Consider the following 21,303-nt stretch of genomic DNA (forward strand, 5'->3'; position numbering starts at 1 on the left):
AAGGGGCTTTGCGGATACTTTTTATTCTCTGCCCAAATTATTCTGGGATGTATTGGGGCTTCATGCTAACCTGTACAAACCAACCAGATCTCAACCCCTTATTCATGGTTCCATGTAATTATGGTGTTTGAATAAACTGACCATACAAGTTAAATTATATAGTGTGCTACAGAAAATATATATTTTGCACTAAATAAACATCTCTTCCTTTGGTCTCACATAGAAGTTGAAGTTTTAAAACAGTCAGTATCATCCTTTACCCTATAGTCTGATTTACCTTAGTCGCAACCAAGTCCATTTCATTCATATCTCTAATTGAAGTCTGATCTCTTTTTCAGCTTTTTAAACATTTGCTGTATGGGGTAATGTTGACATTCATAGCTCCTGAAATCTGGCTCAGAGTCTCAGGTATCACACAGATACCTGAAGTTACAGGGACTGACTAGGTTATACACAAACCACTCAGCATCTCGGAATTTAGAAATAACAGTTAAAACTCATGAATGGATGTGACTGCTATAAGAGCTTACAATCTAGGAACCTTTGTCATAAGCCTTCCCCTGATAAACTTTGCTCTCAGATTCAATTCTGAGTTTGCACATTATAGTTAGTCCATATTAGTGAGACGTTATAAGTTTGTCTTTTTGATTCTGGCTTATTTTACTCAACATTCTGTCCTCACAGTCCATTCACCTAGTTGCGTACCTCACGACTTCATTCCTTCTTGCTGCCCCTCAGTATTCCTTTGTATGTATACACCACAGTTCACCATTCTGTTTATCAGTGGATGTATCCTTAGGCCACCTCCATCCATTGAAATTCGTGAATACTGCTACCATGAACACCAGTGTGCAAGTGTCCATTCATGTCCCTGCTCTCTGTTCTTCCAAGTATATACTCAATATTGGGGTTGCAGGACCGTATGGCAACCCCATTCTTGGCTTACTGTGGAACCAATACACTGCCTTCCAGATGGGCTGCACCATCCTACTTCCCACCAATAGGGAATAGGTACTTACCTCTCTCCACGTTTTCTGCAGGACTTGTATCCCTCTGTTTATGTTTTAAACTTTTATTCACACACCATACAATCCATCCTAAGTAAACACATTCCCGCCATAATGACATAGTTATGCATTCACCACCACAGTCTATATGAGAATATTTCCATTTCTTCTGCAAGAAAGAGGAAGAGGAGAAAAAAATGAAGATAGAAAAAGAGAATGAAAATACAATACAATACAGTACAGTACAATACGATGCAATGCAATAAAAAGGTCAGACAACACCACCAAGAATCCCGTACCATTCCCTTATATCCCCCTCTAATATACATTTAGTTTTGGTATATTGCCTTTGTTATAATTAATAGAAGCATCTTACAGTATTACTGTTAACTGTAGACTCTAGTTTGCATTGATCATATTTTTTCTCCTATTCCATCCAATTTTCAACACCTTGCAGTGTTGACAATCATTTGTTCTCCCTCATGTAAAAACTTATTTTTGTACATTTAATCACCATCATTGACTAATCTAGGTTTTGCTAAGTTAACGCAATCCCAGTCTTTATCATCTGTCTTTCCTTCTGGTGTCATACATGCCCCTAGCCTTCCCCTTTCAATGGTACTCACACTCACCTTTGTTCACAGTGCTTACAATATTGTGATACCATCACACGGTAATATGCTTTCCATTTCTGGATATGTACAGTCAATCGTGTTGAACCTTCTGTAATCCTTCTGTATCAAATGCCCGATCTCTAACCTCTTTTTATCTCCTGTTAACCTGTGTTTTCAACTTTAACTCTCCAAGTTTGCTCATCAATGTTAGTTCATATTAGTGAGACCATACAGTGTCCGTCCTTTTGTTTCTGGCTAATTTCACTCAACGTTGTCTACTGTCTACCATTTTGTCTTTTGGATTTTATACGTCATCTCTTTTTATTTTTTCCTCTCTGTTTTTACCCTTACCGATGTTCATTTCTACACTTCTCCCCAAATCTCTCTCTCCTGTCTTTTCCTATCTGCCTGTAGTGTTCCCTGTAGTATTTCTTGTAGAGCAGGTATTTTGTTCACAAACTCTCTCGTTGTCTGAAAATATTTTAATCTCCTTCATTTTTTTTCATTCATTTTATTGAGATATATTCACATACCACGCAGTCATACAAAACAGAGCGTACATTCGATTGTTCACAGTACCATTACATAGTTGTACATTCATCACCAAAATCAATCCCTGACACCTTCATTACCACACACACAAAAATAACAAGAATAATAATTAAAGTGAAAAAGGGCAATTTTTAAAGTAAAAAAGAACACTGGGTGCCTTTGTTTGTTTTCCTTCCCCCATTTTTCTACTCATCCATCCATAATCTCCTTCATTTTTGAAGGACGGTTTTGCCAGATATAGAATTCTTGGCAGTTTTTCTCTTTCAGTATCTTAAATATATCATACCATTGCCTTCTCGTCTCCATGATTTCTACTGAGAAATCCGCACATAGTCTTATCATGCTTCCTTTGTATGTGATGGATTGCTTTCCTCTTGCTACTTTCAGGATTCTCTCTTTGTCTTTGACATTTAATAATCTGATTATTAAGTGTCTCGGAGTCAGTCTACGTGGATCTATTCTGTTTGGGGTATGCAGTGTTTCTTAGATATGTAATTTTATGTCTTTCATAAGAGATGGGAAATTTTCATTGATTATTTCCTCCATTATTGTTTCTGCTCCTTTTCCCTTTTCTTCTTCTGGGACACCCATGACACGTATATTCGTACACTTCATGTTGTCATTCAGTTCCCTGAGACTCTGCTAATATTTTTCCTTATCTGTTCTTTTGTGTAGGATTTCAGTTATCCTGTCCTCCAGTTCCTGCATCCTTTCTTCTGCCTCTTCAGATCTGCTGTTGTATGTCTACATTGTGATTTTCATCTCTTGTATTGTGCCTTTCATTCCCATTAGTTCTGCTGATTGTTTTTTCAAACTTTTGTGTTCTTCCTTAAGTTTGCCCAATGACTTCTTTGTATCCTTCATCTCTTTTGCCATATATTCCTTCAACTCATTGATTTGATTTTTGAATTGATTTAGGAGATTTGTTTGATTAATAATCAGCTGTTTCAATTCCTGTATCTCAGTTGAAGTGCAAGTTTGTTCCTTTGACTGGAAACAAACTTCCTAGTGTGATTCATAATTTTTTCTTGTCTACTAGGCATCTGGTTTCCTTGGTTACCCCAATCAGATTTTCCCAGACCAGATGGGCCCAGGTCTCAGGAGGAGGCTGTGTTCAGTATCAGGTTTCCCTGAGGGTGAGACCCAGCAGGTTGTCAGACTTCCCTGTGAGGCCCTGGACTCTGTGCTTTTCCTGTCCTGCCCAGCAGGTGGCGTCTGTCAGCCTGCAGCTCCCCAGTGGCATAAAGGGGTGCTGTGTATTTAATTCTCAGCAAACCCTGTCCTGTCCAGGGGCTGAGGTTGTCAGAGGGGAAGCTTAAGCTGTTTCCGTCCCCCTCCCCGCCCCAGGCCCTGGGGTCTGAGTTCTCTGAGAGAGGGCAGACACTTGAGCAGGGCCCCAAACCCCTTTTCTTAGGGAAGCTAAGTCCTTTAGGGAATTGTCTCCTTCACTTGGGTTTTTCCTTGGACTCTCTGGCTATCTTAACTCCACCCTTGCCTGTGCCAGTGCTGACAATTCAGACTGCCTAGAACTTTCTCTAGTGAGCTACTTAGAATGAGAGAAAGGAAAGGGAAAAAAGCAAGAAAGTCCCTTTTTCAGAGCTAGTCCCCAGCCCCCCAGTTCACTAGGCAAGAACCACAGTTGGTATTCAGTTTTTGTGGGGCATAGCCCTTTTTCAGTATTCTGAGCTCAGTGGACTCCAAAAGCCTCTGCTTTAATTTATTTATATATGTATTTTTCCCGTCACCCCTGCCTCCTCTCTGTCGGGATGAACCTCTGGGTTCCTTTCCTGCTTGTTCCTTCAGCCTGCAGTCAGTTGTCCAAATTTGTTAATTAAAGCCACAACTGGAGCTTGGTTGAGCTACATTCCCTTGCTCCCAGCAAGGACTGCTGCTTTCTCCCACAGTGAAGTTTTGCAGCTCAGCCTGCAGTGCCGCTGAGGGTGGGGCACCAGCTCTGCACTTTGGGGGGCTTTACTTACAGTTCTGTGCTGCGATCTCAGCCGTTCCATCCATTCTTGACTGGTGTATGATGCTGTCTGGCCACGGATGTCCCCCCGTCAGTTGTTCCAGACTATTTTCTAGTGCTTCCTGGCTGCTTACTAGTTGCTCTGGGGGATTAACTAAATTCCACACCTCTCTATGCCGCCATCTTGCCCCACCTCCCTGTACTAATTATTTTTGAAAGTTCCACTAGGTGGGCTGCCCTGTGGGACGTATTTCTGCTTGGTATACTGTCAGGGGCAGTTCATTACAGCCCTAGATTCTCTCTTCCACCTCGGTGAGGATGTGCCTTTTTGCGCCTGTGCCCATGGACTGTGCCTTCCTGCCCGGGGAGGGCAGTGACCCTGTTCCTAGAACAAGCCTGCCCTGGGCCTGCATCGGTCCCCTCTCCCCCTTGTCCTCCCCTGAATCAGGAGGGTTGGCCCTCCTGGGTGTGGCTCTGTTACGATTGTGCAGATGCACGATGGGGGTGGCTTGGACGTGGGTGAAGGCGGTGAGGGAGGAAGCTGTTGGGTGTGACTGTACTTCAGAGGGAAAGCCCTGGGGTTGCCTGTGGGTGCCGAGAGGGGCTGCGGAGGAAGACGGGCGTCCCGGGTGGCCGAGGGCTGGGCCTGAGCAGCTGACCCTCAGGAGAGCCCTGCCCGAGGAGCTGGGAGCTCCTCTCGGACATCCGAGCAGAGCTCTTGGCACAGCTGGGCACAGGGTGATCTGCTCCACATGTGCCCTGGCTCTGTCCCACACAGAGGCGAGTCCCGAGCCCTCACGTGTGCTCCTCTGTGTGCGCCCGCCCCACCAGGCCCCGCCTTGCACTCCGTCCCTCTTGCTTCAGTGCATGTGATGGCTCTCCTTGGCTCTCAGGGCCGGTCCCATTCTGTTTCAGAGCTCCAGATGACTTCAGAGTTTGACGCAGTTGGATGTGGTGGAGAGACTGTGGGGTTTGAGTCTAGTTATGTCTACACAGCCATGGACAGGCCACCCCAGCCTTCCAGAGCCGGAAATAACACTTGCCCTGCTTATCCCATGGGGCTGTCGTGGTGATCAAACCAGACGTATGCACAGTGCTTAGAAACGTGAGAGCCGTGTGAGCATGAGTGCACTGCCAGCAGTCCTGAACCACGTGTGAGGTGTGAAGGAGGCTGTGGGGAAAGGACGAGGATCCAGAGGCCTATAATTAAAGTGACTCAGTCTCAGAAAACAGTGCCCACAAAGAACGTAGAAAGAAGTGGGAGAACAGTGAGGGGAGACTGGAATAGCGATTGCCAAGTCAGTGCCATGTTCCTGTATGGGGCTGAAGGTCAGCCCTGTTCCCCTCGGCCAGGCGCTGCAGGACCTGGACCCACAGGACGGGAGGGAGGACCTGTTGGGCCACCGTAACCCAGCACTAAATGTCGTTTCCGTGCTGGGCCTCCGGGGTCTTCTCCACCAGCAGCACCTTTTCCAGACTCTTCTGGAGGTGGCGATGGTTCCTGGAAACATCAGTGGGGTTCTGCCCTCTGGCAGAGGCTTGGGGCACATAGTGTGAAGGGCTCTGGGAGTCCTCGCGTGAAGAAATGGATTTAACTCTGTTTGCTCAGTGTTTCCCAGATGTGTGGAGCACAGCGTCCCCTGGCCCCACTCTTGGGCGGGAAACCCACCGACATCTTTGCAGAACAGGTGGAGAAGCGCAGTTGGGGAGATGGTTTCTGGAGACGGCTGTGCCCATTTAGAGAATAGATGTGACTGTTCATGTCGTCATAACTGGTGTTTTGTATTTTACACGTTCACACACGCGCACACACACTTTGCTCTCTAGTGTTGTTTGTGTGGGAGGCAGTATGCGGGGAGTTAAAAGCTCAGGCTATGGGTGGATGGTGTGGGTGTGTGGCTTGGTGTTGTGGGCCCCAGACAAGCCTGTTCTTAATCTTACTGCATTCCTGTGGGCGTGACCCCATTGGAGGCAGAACCTTTTGATGAGGTGACCTCAGTTAGGGTGTCCTGGCTGAGTCAGGAGGGGTCTTAATCCTCTTACTGGAGGCCTTATAAAGTAGACCACAAAGAGAGAGAAGCCCTGGGGAGCAGCTGGAATGTAGAAGTCAGGGAGACCCTGAAGAGAAAGGAGAAGACCATGCCGTGTGCGTTATTACCACGTGATGGATAAGCCGAGGAACCCCCAGCATTGTGGCCGACCAGAAGATACTGACCCCGAGTGGAAGCAGACATTCTAGCCTCTAAAACCGTGAGCCCATGAATTCTATTGCTGAGCTAGCCACTGTGGTATTTGTTTTAGCAGCCGGGAAACATTGTCTTCAAGATTGGTTCTGCCTCTGTGACCTTGGGCAAATTGCTTAACCTCTCTGTGCCTTGGCCTCGTTTGTGGACTAGGGAGGATCATCCTTGATTGCTGGACTGGGGAGGGTCGTCCTTGATTGCTGGAACTGCGGTGACACAGCCTGGGGCAGAGGCAGATCTGGGTGAAGGGCTGTGGCCTGTTCTTCCTCTTCCTTGTCACTGCAGCGGGCCGGGCTCTCCTCTCCCCTCCTGCCTGGTGTGCTCTGTTGCCACCCCGGGTTTTAGGGTTGGGGAGAGGGTACACTTGGGTCCTCCCCCGGAGTCGATGCTGAACGTGCCTGCATACCATCTCCACTGGCTGGGATGGGTCCCTGTGGGGGCCCGCACCCGACTGTGTCTGGTTTCCCTCGGGCTCCACCAGCACCCTCCGAGCTCCCACAGCTGCTTCCACCGCCCGTGTTGGGGCCCGGGCGTCAGGGCAGCGGGGGGAGTGTGCCCGAATGCCCGGTATAGTCTGAGTCACTAGGATTTGCTGTTGCCAGTGCAGAAGAGGTTGAGGTTCTGCAACAGCCTGGGTCTTGCTCTGTCGTTAGTCGTCGTTGCTGATCCCGCCCTTGTCTGCACTCGCACTGGCCCTGACTGGGGTGGTCTCACGGAGCTCTCCCTCGTTTCAGACAACATCCCTGAGGATCTCAGAGACCCCTTCTACGTGGACCAGTACGAGCAGGAGCACATCAAGCCCCCCGTCATCAAGCTTCTGCTGTCCAGTGAGCTGTACTGCCGGGTCTGCGGCCTCATCCTGAAAGGGGACCAGGCGGCCGCCTTGCAGGGACACCAGTCTGTCATCCAGGCTCTGTCGCGAAAAGGGATCTACGTGATGGAGAGTGACGACACGCCCGTGACGGAGCCGGACCTCAGCCGTGCCCCCATAAAAATGGTGAGTGTCGGCCGGCTCGGGGTGGCACGCCCTGGGAGCCGAGGGTGCGGGCCAGGTCTGCCCCCGTGCTCGGGGTCGGCCACGGGAGCATGTCAGGCGAGGCGGTTGGGATTTGAGTGTGTGCAGCGGTGCTCCTTCCTTTTCTTTAAGTGTAAATGACTGTTTTGGAAAACAGGGAAGAGAGCAGCTTCCTTTCTGTTCTTTTTCTTGTGGTGCCGGTTGTGTGAAGGCTGAGATTAAATTAAGGTCTATTAAAAGCATTTTGAGGCAAACTTCTTACAGATGAGGTTTCTCTCTGTGTAGTTGCTGAGCCCGTTCTGCTAGATTGATACACGTTTTTGTGCCTAACTATCTAGAATTTCCCTCTAAGCAGTCTTTTTCCGAAAGCCAGACTGATGTGACTGTTTTAGGCAATTTGAAGTCTAAACGTTGTGGTGTCTGTGGCCTCTTTACCTGGGCGGCTCACTGGCACCTGTGTTCTGCCGTTTTCCACCCTCAGACGTGGCTCACGTGTGGGTCATGAGCATTAGTGACAAGATGGCTCGGTGTGACGTTCGTGCGCGGCGCTCTGCCGTGGGAACCGGAGGCTGGTTCGTGGTCCTGCGGCCGTGGGCAAGGCTCCCCGCCGCCCCGCGGCCTTTGTCCCCAGCTGGAGAGTCCGAGCGCCACCCCCCACACCCGGGAAATCTCTCAGGGCTCTCTGAACATGAAAAAATCGGGCTCTCAAACCTCTTTCCCTGCATGGTGCAGTGCGGGGCCCACCTTGGAGAAAGGTCCTTGGTTTCCTAACTGCCATTGGCTGCTTGGCCGGCAGGGCCAGGCTCGAGATGGTGGGCAGGAAGTGTAGCTCAAGACCTGTTGCGGCATGTGGCGGGAATGACGGACATGAAGAAACATGGCCGGCGCTTTGGTTGGTGCCAGTTCTCTGCCACTTGGGGGTTGTGCGTCTCTCGCCCCCAGAGCCCCCACATGGCGATGATCGACGCCCTGATGATGGCTTACACCGTGGGCATGATCAGCATCGAGAAGGTGGTGGCCAGCGTCAAGCGCTTCTCTACCTTCAGTGCCTCGAAGGAGCTTCCCTACGATCTGGAGGATGCCATGGTGTTCTGGATCAACAAGGTGAGTGCCGGCCCGGGGCCCAGGTGGGCGTCCCGGTCAGCGGCTGTCCCCGGGTCAGTGACCGTCCCGAGCAAGGTGTGGTCCCAGGTGGGTGTCCCAGTCAGAGACTATCCCGAGTGAGGTGTGCCTGGCCTCCTGCTGGTGTCTGGGGGTGCTCCTTGGAGCCCCGAGCCTCTCCTGGGTGCTGATAGGAACAGGGCAGCCCTGGATCTGTCACGGGGAACGCACTGCGTAATGTAGCGGAAATGTGCATGCTGTTAGGTAAAGCAGGAGCTGCCTCTGAGCAGCAAAAGAAAACGGGTAAATATGATGATTTATTTTTGAAAATGCGGTATGTGTTTATGGTTTAAATTAAGAAATTATTTTTATTTTTATCTTAAAAAAACTAAAATCACCTGTATACTCTTCAAGATTCTCAATTTTAGGAGGCACTTTGATTTTAAGAGAGAAACGGTATCTTCCTGAATATCTCCTTTTACATATAGAAGCTTACGATGTAGTCTTTCATATCATGGATATAAGAAGGTTTCTCTTTAGTAGCGTGTAATTATTTATAGAATCCCTAACCGGAGCCTTTGGCTCGTAAGCCTCCTTACTTGCACACACTGTTCAACAAGAAGAAAGGGGAGAGCGAGAAGCCCCAGGCGAAGTCGTGTTAGTGGATAAGAGCCTTGTGGAAGAAAACATAAATTATTTTATTATAGAATTTGCACTGTAGTCTTTGAATATAAGGGCTTTGGAGGTGAAATAAGAACTAGCGACTGGGGGATTAATCTCAGAAAGTGGTGGAGCTGGGCCAGAGGGCCTTCTGTGAGTGAGGACTGCCCTTGAAATGCGGCTTTCATCATGGACAGGCAAGTCTGTGTTTACCGCAGGGACTGGGGAAACGGTGTGAGATTTTTGTCTGAGGTAGCCGCCCTGGTCTTCAGTTGTTTCCTACTCGGATTTGGGTCGAGGGAGCCAGCTTGGGGGGCAGACTTGCCACAAGGGGGGTGGAGGAAGCCGCTCTCTTTGCTGGGGCTGCTGGGGGGACTCCAGAGCTGGCCAGCGCCCGGCCAGCCCCCACGTCCCCACCCCTGTCGGCTCCCCCGTCTGCCTCCTCCAGTGGAAGCGCCTTTGTGGTAGACACCGGGCCTCAGACACTCCCACCTCGCCCCCGACACTGGGGGGGGACACACCCCGAGGGGTTGGCTGTCGTTTCCGGATGGTGTGTGCGTCCGTAGACCAGTCGAGCCTCTGGGAAATATCTCCATCACCCTAGCATGAGCTCCTGTGTTCAAATGCAAATTTCAACCTTTCTGTAACAACCTTTATTGATTTTTTTCCCCTTTTAATAAAAGAAATGATATGGTTATTATAGAAAAGTTAGAAATGTATGGACAAAAAGAACAAAATGTAAATTGCTCATTATCTTGCCATCTACAAACATGGTTAAGGTTTTGATATAGAGTCTTTTACTTTTTATTTATTTCTAGGTGACATAGACTTAAAAATATAATTGGAATCTGTGCATTGTATTGTAAGCTGATTTTTGTGTTAAGTGTAGTGAGCGTTCTTCCAGTTGCATCAGCTGTTGCTTGTTCGCTGTCTTTGGCCTTCTTGGGGAGGGGATGCTTGTTCCCCTCTCCTTTAGGTCTCCGAGGAGTTGAGGGGGTTGCCGTTCACTCACTGTGGCTCCCAGGCCCTGGCTGCCTTGTGTCTTGCTCTGGGACCTGGCTGGTACGTGGAAGGTGCTCCATGTACCTTCAGGGGCATCGCTCGGTTCTTCACGAGTGTGTTCTGGTTCTCACCTCACATTTTAGAGAAAGGCCTCCTCTGACTCTTAATCCCTCTGTCCTGGCCCTGACAACTGCTGATCTGCTTTCGTCACTGTAGATTAGTTTTATTGTTTATTTTTATTTAACACAATTCTATTGAAGTATGTTTATTGAGATATATAACTGCAATCATCCGAAGTGTGCTGTTGCTCAGGTATCATCATATAGTTGTGCATTCATCACCACAATAAATTTTTGTATGTTTTCATTACTCCAAAAAATAAAAGTAAAAATAAGAATAAAGATAAAAGTAAAAAAGAACACCCAAAACATCCTGTACCCCTCTTCCTGCCTTATTATTCATTTACTTTTTTTCCCCCATTTTTCTACTCTTCTGTCCATACACTGGGTAAAGGGAGTGGGAGCCAAAAGGTTTTCACAGTCACACAGTCACACCGTATAAGCTATATAGTTATATGGTCATCTTCAAGAATAAAGGCTACTAGGTTACAGTTCAACAGTTTCAGCTATTTTCTTCTAGCTATTCTAATAAACTAAAAACTAAAAAGGGATAGCTGTATAATGCATAAGAGTAACCTCCAGAATGAGCTCTGTTCTAGTTTGCTAATGCTGCCGGGATGCAAAACACCAGAACTGGACTGGCTTTTATAAAGGGGGTTTATTTGGTTACACTGTTACAGTCTTAAGGCCATAAGGTGTCCAAGGTAACGCACCAACATTCGGGTACCTTCACTGGAGGATGGCCAGTGGCATCCGGAAAACCTCTGTTAGCTGGGAAAGCACATGATTGGCATCTGCTCCAAGTTCTGATTTCAAAATGGCTTTCTCCCAGATGTTTCTCTCTAGGCCACAGCTCCTCTTCAACATGTCACTCTCAGTTGCTCTTGGGATGTTTGTCCTCTTTTTGCTTCTTGGGAGCAAGAGTCTGCTTTCAACGGCCATCTTCAAACTCTCTCTCATCTGCAGCTACTCTCTCAGCTTCTGTGCATTCTTCAAAGTGTCCCTCTTGACTGTAGCAAGCTCGCTCCTTCTGTCTGAGCTTTATAGTGCTCTAGTAAACTAATTAAGGCCCACGCTGAATGGGCAGCACATAAACTATCCAATTAGAGTCATCACCCACAGTTGAGTGGGGTGCATCTCCATGGAAACACTCAAAGAATTACAACTTATTCAACACTGATACTTCTGCCCACACAAGATTATATCAAAGATAATGGCGTTTTGGGGGACATAATACATTCAAACGGGCACAACATCTCAACTCCATTTGAGATCTCTCAGCCACTGAAACTTTATTTTGTTTCATTTCCTTCCCTCTTTTGGTCCAGAAGGCTTTCTTAATCCTATGGTGCTGGGTCCAGGCTCATCCCTGAGAGTCACGTCCCACGTTGCGAGGGAGATTTACTCTCCTGGGAATCATGTCTCACGTAGTGGGGAGGGCAGCAGGTTCACCTGCCAAGTTGGCTTAGAGAGAGAGGCTACATCTGAGCAACAAAAGAGGTTCTCTGGGGGTGAAACTCAGGCACAATTATAAGCTGGCTTAGCCTCTCCTTTGCAGTAACACGCTTCATAAGGCTAAATCCCAAGATCGAGGGCTTGGCCTACTAAACTGGTAGTCCCCAATGCTTGTGAGTATATCAGGAATTCCATAGGTGGGGAAGTTTAATATTTCCACATTTTTCCCAAGTCCCTCAAGGGGACTTTCCAGATACTTTTTTTCTCTGCCCAAATTACTCTGGAATGTATTGGGGCTTCACACTAACGTATTCAAACCAACCTGATCTCGTATTGGTGCTTCACACTAATCTATTCAAACCAACCTGATCTCACTCTGTATTCAAGTTTCCATGTAATTGTGGTATTTGAGTAAACTAACCATATAAGTTAAATTATTTAGTGTGCTACAGAAAATATAGATTTTGCACCAAATAAACATCTCTTCTTTGGTCCCACACAGAAGCCAAAGTTTTAAAACACAGTCAATATCATCCTCGACCTTTTAGTCTGATCTGCCCCATTCTCAACCAAGTCCATTTCATTCGTATCTCCAATCAAAGTCTTATCTCATTTTCAGCCTCTTTAACAGTTGCTTTAATTCTTATACTTAGGTCTTTGGTCCATTTTGAGTTAATTTTTCTATATGGTATGAGGTAGGGGTCCTTTTTCATTCTTTTGCACTTGTACATCCAGTTGTCCCGGCCCCATTTGTTGGAGACTCTTCTTTACCCATTGAGTGGACTTGGCACCCTTGTCAAAAATCAATTGGCTGTAGATGTGAGGGTTTACTTCTGAGCTCTCAATTCCATGCCATTGGTCTGTATGTCTGTTCTTTATTACTACACTGTTTTGATTACTGTAGTTTTGAAATAAGTTTTGAAATTGGGAGATACGAATCCTCCAGCTTTGTTCGCCTTTTCTCAAGATGGGTTTTGCTTATTGGAGCCCCTTGTCCTTCCATATGAATTTGATGATTGGCTTTTGCATTTCTGTGAAGAAGGCTGTTGGCATTTTGATTGGGATTGCATTGAATCTGTAAATTGCTTTGGGTAGTATTACCATCTTAATGATATTTAGTCTTCCAATCCATGAACACAGAATGTTTCTCCATTTATTTGGGACTTAATTTCTTTCAGCAGTGTTCTTTTAGTTTTCCATATATAGGGTCTTTTGCATCCCTAGTTAAATTTATTCTTAGTTATTTGATTCTTTTAATGACTATTGTAAAAGAAATTGTTTTCTTGATTTCTTTTGTGGATTGTTCATTGCTGGGTCTATAAAAATACCACTGATTTTTGCGTGTTGTTCTTGTACTCTGCTTAATTTATTTATTAGCTCAAGTAACTTTCTTGTAGATTCTTTGAGATTTTCTCTATATATGATCATGTCATCTGCAAATAGAGAAAGTTTTACTTCCTTTTCAATTTGGATGTTTTTAATTTATTTTTCTTGTCTGATTGCTTTGGCTAGAACTTCCAGTTTAAGGTTGAACTGCAGTAGTGAAAGTGGGCATCCTTGTTTTTTTCCTTTTCTTGTTTCCTGAAAGGGAAAGCTTTCAGTCTGTTCCTGCTGGTTTATGAAGTTAGCTGTGGGTTTTTCATATATACCCTTTACCTTCTTGAGGCAATTTCCTTCTATTCCTGATTTTCTCAGTGCTATTATCAAGACAGGGTGCTGGATTTTGTCAGATGCCTCTTCTGTGTCAGTTGAAGTGATCTTGTGGTTTTCTCCCTTCATTCTGTTGATGCGGTTTATTACATTGATTTTCTTATTTTGAGACATCCTTGCATTCCTGGGGTACATCCCACTTAGTTGTCCTAGGGAAACCTTTTTCTGTGCTGTTGGATTTGGTAAGCTAGTATTTTGTTGAGGATATTTGCACCTATATTCATGAGGGATTTTGGCCTGCAGTTTTTTTCCTTGTGATTATCTAGCGTTGGTGTGAGGGTGATGCTGGCCTCCTAGAATGAGTTAGGGACTGTCTCCTCCTCTTCAGTTTTTTGGAAGGGTTTGAGCAGGATTTATGTTAATTCTTCTTGGAATGTTTGGTAAAATACACCAGTGAAGTCCTTTGGCCCTGAACTTTTTTTTTTTTTTTTGGAGGACTTTGATTAGTGATTCAATCTCTTTACTCCTTATAGGTCTGCTGAGATTTTTCTACTTCTTGACTCAGTTTAGGGGATTTGTCTGTTTCTAGGAATTTGTCTGTTTTAGGTATGTTATCTAAATTGTTGGCATATGATTGTTCATAGTATCCTCTTATAATCATTTTTGTTTCTGTGGGTTCAGTAGTAATGTCCCCACTTTCATTTCTCATATTAGTTATTTGTGCCCTGTAACTTTTTTCTTTATCAGTGTAACGGAAAGTTTGCCAATTTTTTTGATCTTTTCCAAGAACCAACTTTTGGTTTATTGATATTCTGGCTTGTTTTCTGTTCTCTATTGCATTTATCTCTGCTCTGATCTTTACTCTTTCCTTCCTTCTACTCATTTGGCTTTTGTTTGCTCTTCTTTTTCTATTTCCTCTAGGTGTGAAGTTAGGTTACTGATTGGGGTCTTCTTTTTTTCATGTAAACATTCACAGCTATAAATTTTTCTCTGAGCACTGCCCTAGCTGCATCCCATAAGTTTTGGTATGTTGTGTTTTCACTTTCTTCATTTGCCTCAAGATACTGCCTAATTTTCCTTGTGATTTCTTCTTTGACTCATTGGTTGTTTAAGAGTTCCAGTTTGCTGATGCCGTCGTGTTGCAAACACCAGAAATGGATTGGCTTTTATAAAGGGGGTTTATTTGGTTACACAGTTACGGTCTTAAGGCCATAAAGTGTCCAAGGTAAGGCATCAACAATCAGGTACCTTCACTGGAGAAAGGCCAGTGGCATATGGAAACCCTCTGTTAGCTGGGAAGGCACATGGGGCTGGTGACCGCTTGCTCCCAAGTTATGTTTCAAAATGGCATTCTCCAAAATGTTGCTCTTGGGGCGTTTTGTCCTCTCTTAGCTGCAACTCCTCTTCAAAATGTCACTCTCAGTTGCTCGAGGTCCCTCTGTGAGCTCTTTTCTTTAGGACTCCAGTGAACTAATCAAGACCCACCCTGAATGGGCGGGGCCACATTTCCCTGGAAACATTCAATCAAGAGGTCACACCCTAATCAAAGGTATCAGTCACAGTTGGGTGGGTCACATCTCCATGGAAACACTCAATCAGAAGGTTCCAACCTAATCACCACTAATATATCTGCCACCACAGATTGCATTAAGGAATATGGCTTTTTCTGGGGGACATAATATATACAAACCAGCTCAAGAGTCTACTCATTAATTTTCACATCATTGTGAATTTTCCTTTTCTCCTTCTGTTATTGATTTCTAATGTCATTCCATTGTGGTTGGAGAAGATACACTGTGTATGATTTCAGGCTTTTAAAAATTTCTTGGGACTTGTTTTGTGACATACACATATGGTCTGTCCTAGAGAATGATCCATGTGCACTTGAGAAGAGTGTGAATTCTATTGTTGCTGGGTGGAGGGTTCTGTATGTGTCTGTGAAGTCTAATTGGTTTGGAGTGTTGTTCAGGTCCTCCAGGTCCTTACCGTTCTTCTGTCTAGACACTGTATTATTATTGAAGGTCCTGTGTTGATGTCTTCTCCTTTTTGTTAGTATAGAACTGTCTATTTCTCCTTTGAAATTCGTCAGTATTTGCTTCGTATATTTTGGGTCTCTATTGTTAGGTGTGTGTATATTTGTAATTGTTACATGTTTTTGATGTGTTGATCCTCTTATCAGTATATAGTGTCCTTTGTTCCTTTTAACAGTTTTTAACTTAACGTCTGTTTTATCTGATATTAGCGCAGCCACCCAGCTCTCTTTTGGGTACTGTTTGTGTTGAATATTTTTTTCCATCCTTTCACTTTTGACCTACTCCTGTCTTTGAATTTAAGGTGAGCCTCTTGTAAACAGCAAATAGCTGGGTCATGCTTTTTTATCCATTCTTCCAGCCTCTGCCTTTTGACTGGAGAGTTGACTCTGTTTACATTGAAATTTGCTACTGATAATACCAATAAAGTAGCTGCTTTCTTTTGCCATTTTGCTATTTGTTTTTTTGAAGGCTTTTTTTTTTTTGTCCTCAGTTCTTCCATTACTGCCTGCTTACTTCTGTTACTGTAGTTAGTTAATCTTTTGTAGTGGACCATTTAGAGTCCCTTGTTTCCTCTTGTGAATATTTTACAGATAGTTTCTTTGTGGTTTCTATGAGGCTTAAATTTAACATCCTAAATCATGACAGTCTCATTTGATTTGATCCCAGCTTAACTTCAGTAGTGTACTCTGGTGTAGTGTACTCAGAGTCCCTGGACTCTTCTGTCCCATGGCCTTCACACTGTTCCTGTTGTAAATACACCTTTATACATTGTGTACCCCAAACCAGAGACGGTGTCACCTTTCCTGGAGATCTTTTTCTTTTTCTAAGTAATAAACTGTATTTTTAGAGCAGTTTTAGGTTTTACAGAAAAATTGCACAGAAAGTAGAGTTCTCACATATCATCCCTCCACCCCATATCGTTTCCCCTGTATTATTGTCTTGCATCAGTGTGGTATATTTGTTACAATTGATAACTAATATTGATACATTATTAGTAACTAAAGTCCATAATTTACATTAGGGTTCACTGTTTCTGTAAGCAGTTCTATGGGTTTTGACAAATGTATAATGCAATATATCCACCAATAAGATATACAGAATAGTTTCACTTCCCTAAAAAATCCTTGGGCTCCACATATGCATCTCTTGCCTCCTCTTCCTGAACCCATGGCAACTACTTATCTTTTTCTTTAAGGTGAATTTTATTGCGATATATCCATACACCATTTAATGCATCCAAAGTAACAGTCAGTGGGTCACAGTATTATCCCGTAGTTGTGCAGTCATCACCACAATCAATTTTAGAACATTTTCATTACTCCAAAAAGAAAAATAACAAATAGACATAAAAAAGAAAACCCCTAACACCCCATACCCTGTATCCCCCCTACTGTTGACCCCTAGTGTTGGTGTGGCACATTTGTTACTGTTGATGAGATAATATTGGGATAGTACTGTTTTTATGGTCCGTAGTTTGCAGTAGGTGCATTTTTTTCATTTCCCATAGATCTTTATTTCTTTATGTGGTGTGCTGGTTTGATGTATTATGTCCCCCAAAATGCCATTATCTTTGATATAGTCTTGTGTGGGCAGGAAACGTATTGGTGTTGATTGGGTTGCAGACATTTGATTGGATGTTTTCATGGAGATGTGATCACTCAACTGTGGGTGAGATCTTTCATTGGATAATTTCCATGGAGATGTGGCCCCACCCATTCAGCGTGGGCCTTGATTAGTTTACTAGAGCACTGTATAAGCTCAGACAGAAGGAGCGAGCTTGCTACAGTCAAGAGGGACACTTTGAAGAATGCACAGGAGATGAGAGAGGAGCTGCAGATGAGAAACAGTTTGGAGATGGCTGTTGAAATCAGACTTTTGCTTCAGAGAAGCTGAGAGAGGACAAACACTCCAAGAGCAACTAAGAGTGACATTTTTGAGGAACTGCAGCCTAGAGAGGAATGTTCTGGGAGAAAGCCATTTTGAAACCAGAACTCTGGAGCAGACGCCAGCCACGTGCCTTACCAGCTAACAGGTTTTCTGGATGCCAATGGCCATCCTCCAGCGAAGGTACCCAGTTGTTGATGTGTTAGCTTGGACACTTTATGGCCTTAAGACTGTAACTGTGTAACCAGATAAGCCCCCTTTATAAAAGGCAATCCATTTCTGGTGTTTTGCAATCTGGCAGTATTAGCAAACTAGAATGTATGGTTTTAGCCTGCTGCCTAGTGTCCTTTCCTTTTAATCTGAAGAACTCCCTTTAGCCTTCCTAGTTGGTGAGTCTCATGGCAATGAACTCCCTCAGTTTTTGTTATCTGGGAATGTATCAGTGTCTCCCTCATTTTTTGGAAGTTCTGCTGGATATAACATTCTTGACTGGCAGTTCTTTCCTTTCAGCCCTTTGCTTTTGTCATCCCACTGCCCATTTGCCTCTGTGATTTCCAATGAGAAGTTGACCCCAGTCTTATTGAGTCTCTTGTTCTTGACCCATCACGTCCCTTGCAGCTTTCCGGGGTCTTTTTTGCTTTGGCATTCTGTGGTTTGATTATAATGTGTCTGGATATAGATCTCTTTGCCTTTATCCTGCCTGGAGTTTTTTGAGCTTCTTGAGTGCATATATTCATGTCTTTTGTTGTATTTGGGAAGTTTCCAGCTGTTCTTTCTTTGACTGTCCTTTCTGCCTGCTTTGCCCTCTCTCCCCCTTCTGGGACCCCCATTGTGCTCATGTTGGCACCCTTGATGGTGTCCCACAGGTCTTTAGGCCCTGCTCACTTTATTCATTCTTATTTCTTTCTGCTCCTTCCAGACTAAATCATTTCAGTTGTCTTATCTTCAAGTTCTCTGATTCTTCTGCCAACTCCAATCTGCTGTTTAATCCCTCTAGGTAATTTTTTATTTCAGTTATTGATCTTCAGCTCCAATATTTCTGATTGGTTCCTTTTTGTAATTCTTATTCTTTGCTAAAATTCTTACTTTGTTCATGTGTTGTTTACCTGATATCATTTAGTTCTCTGTGTTTTCCTTTAGCTTTTTGAGCATATTTAAGACCATTTTTAAAAAGTCTTCACCTGGTGTATCCAGAGTCTCGTCTTAATTGATGGTTTCTGACATTTTATCTTACTTCTTTGGATGGGCCATTGTTTGTTGTTTCTTTGTATGACTTATAATCTTTTCTTGCACATGATATGTTTTAAGTATTTTAATGTGTTAACTCAGGAATTTACTCTCTGTGGTGTGTAATCCTTAACTTTCTACCCAGCTCATGATATGATAGAGATTTTCTTGAGAGCCAGGACCTAATACAAATAAACAAACACTTTCCATAGTGTTTCGTTTTGCTAAAGTTGCTGGAATGCAATATACCAGAAATGGGTTGGCTTTTTCAATGGGGTTTTATTAGGTTACAAATGTACAGTTTGAAGACCACAAAGATGTCCAAATTGAGGCATCAAGAGGAAGATACCTTCTCTGAGGAAAGGCTGCTGGCACCCGGGGTTCCTCTGTCACGTGGGAAGGCACACGGCGACATCTGCGGGTCCTTCTCTCCTGGTTCTGGTTTCAGTGGGTGTCTCCAAATGTCTCTGGGTGCTACTCTCTCAGCTCTCTGGGCTTTTATTGTTTATCATCCTCTTCACAAAGGTCTCCGGTAAAGAATTAAGACCCACCTTGAATGGGCTGGATCATATCTCAATTGAAATAACCTAACCAAAGGTCCCACCCACAATAGGTCTGCCCCCATGAGAATGGATTAAAAGAACTTGGTCTTTGTGGGGTACATAACAGCCCCAAACTAGCACACAGTCTCTTAGGATTGGCTCTGTGGTGGCTGGTGTTGTCCTTCGGAGTTTAGCTTTCCTGACAGTCAACCTGGAGAACAGCCCAAGACCCAAGCACAGGGCCCTCTCTGGTCTTTTGTGACCGTGTGTCTTGTCTTTCCTCCCAGTCCTGTCCGCTCTTTTGTGGGTCTAAAAGCCAGTCATGCTTTGCCCCAGGCCACTGTAATTTGATTATTTCTTATGCTGATTCAGTTGCTTGTGAGCTGCTTCTGTGTGCAGGGTAAGTGCTGGACGGTGAGCCATAGATGAGTGTCTTGCTTCATTCCTTCAGGCTGCCACTAGGTAACTCGGTACAGACTGACACGTACCCCAGGATGCGCGTAGGGGTTACTCTGCTCCTTCTGAACCAGAACCTGGGACTGCGCTGGGGGCTCAGGCCAGCTCCTCCCTGAGCCAGGGAGGGGTGGGGTGGGGTCAGCGTTGCAGCCACGAGGCTTTCTAGCACTTTTCAGTTGCCTTTTGCTTGAATGAGTGCTAGCCCATTGGTGGTGACACTTCAGCTGTTTTTCTGAACTCTGTGCTTCTGCCAGACTCTGCTAGCTGTTTAAGGTCTGTGGAGGAACCGAACCAGGGGTCTCGTTCTGCCGTCTCTCTGGAACGTGCCCTTTGTGCCTCTGGGTCTTACTGGATGCAGGGCGCTTGAGATCGATCTGGGTTATTGCACGAGTCAGTAGTTTGTTTTTTTCTACTGCCCGTAGAATGCTGCTGTGTGACTGTTCCACAGTGTGTTTCCCCGTCACCTGGGGGTGGACGTTTGGGTTGTTTCCAGGGTTCGCCTTTTCTGAGTGAAGCTGCGGGACCACTTGGGTACACATCGTTAGTCTTAGGAGGTGAGTCGCTGGCCCATGTGATAAGTATGTAGTTAACTTTAGAGGAAACTGCCAAACAGTTTTATAAATGCTTGTACCATTTTATGTTTGTACCAGCAAGATGGAGAATCCACTGCACTACAGCCTCGTCAGTACCTGGTGTGGTCGGTCTGCTACTTTCAGCCCTTTGCGTGTAGCATGTCTATGGTTTTTAATGATTGATTGATTGGTTGTTTTATTAGAACAGTTGTAGGTTTACAGAAAAATCATGCAGCAAGTATAGGGTTCCCACATACCTGCCTGGTGCATAGTTTTCCCTGTTACTAGCACGTCACATAGTGTGGCGCCTTTGTTACTGCTGGTGAGGCGATACTATAATTATACCGGGAACTGCAGTCCACAGTTCACATCAGCGTTCTCTGTGTTGTTTAGTTCTGTGGCCAATGTGGTTTTGAATTGCATTTTCCTCTTGACTAAAGATGTTAAGCATTTTTTCATTTACTCATTGACTATTTATGTATATACAGTTTTTGTGAAATATTAATTCACATATTTTGCCCAAGTTTTAATTGGGTTGTTCTATTACTGATTCAGTTGTAAGATTTCAGGTATCTACAGGAACCAAATATTTTATTTGACTTACGAATTCTAATATTTTCACCTCGCCTGTGGCCACCTTTTCTTTTTCTTGACAGTGTCTGTAAAAAGTCAAAGGCTTTAGAGCTTTTCGTAGTCTAGTTTATGAACTTTTTCCTTTATAGTTTGTCCTTTTTGTGTCTTGTCTAAGGAATATTTACCTACTCCAGGGTTGTGAAGATTTTCTCCTATGTTTTCTTCTGGAAGCTTTTTAGGTTTTGCTCTTAGGTATAGCTCTATGATCTGTTTTGAGTTCATTTTTGTGAATGATGTGAGGGAAGGGTTGAGGTTAATTTTTTTCGTACAGTATCAGTTGTTCTTAACCATTTGTGGAAGTGCTTTTCCTTTCCTCATTGAACTTCCTTGGCAGCTTGGTTGAAAATCAAGTGAGCTCGTATATGTGAGTCTATTTTGGGGCTCCGTTCTGTTCCACTGAGCATGTCTTGGTTATGTTCCAGTTTGTTAATGCTGCCGGAATGCAAAACAACAGAAATGGACTGGCTTTTATAAAGAGGGTTTATTTGGTTACACAGTTACAGTCTTAAGGACATAAAGTGTCCAAGATAACACATCAGCAATCAGGTACCTTCACTGGAGGATGGCCAGTG

General features: G+C 44.5%; 1 protein-coding gene across 3 annotated transcripts in view; it reads left to right on the forward strand.

The window, feature by feature from the left end:
• Positions 1–21,303, forward strand: part of CAMSAP1 (calmodulin regulated spectrin associated protein 1) — a 113,850-nt gene that overhangs the window by 35,895 nt on the left and 56,652 nt on the right. For all 3 annotated transcript variants that reach the window (XM_037796945.1, XM_037796947.1, XM_037796946.1), the window contains exons 3-4: positions 7,117–7,379; positions 8,340–8,501. In XM_037796945.1, coding sequence (XP_037652873.1) covers positions 7,117–7,379; positions 8,340–8,501 — 425 coding nt within the window. The remainder of the gene's footprint in view (positions 1–7,116; positions 7,380–8,339; positions 8,502–21,303) is intronic.

Source organism: Choloepus didactylus, chromosome 10, assembly GCF_015220235.1.
Source record: "Choloepus didactylus isolate mChoDid1 chromosome 10, mChoDid1.pri, whole genome shotgun sequence".
Taxonomy (NCBI): domain Eukaryota; kingdom Metazoa; phylum Chordata; class Mammalia; order Pilosa; family Megalonychidae; genus Choloepus; species Choloepus didactylus.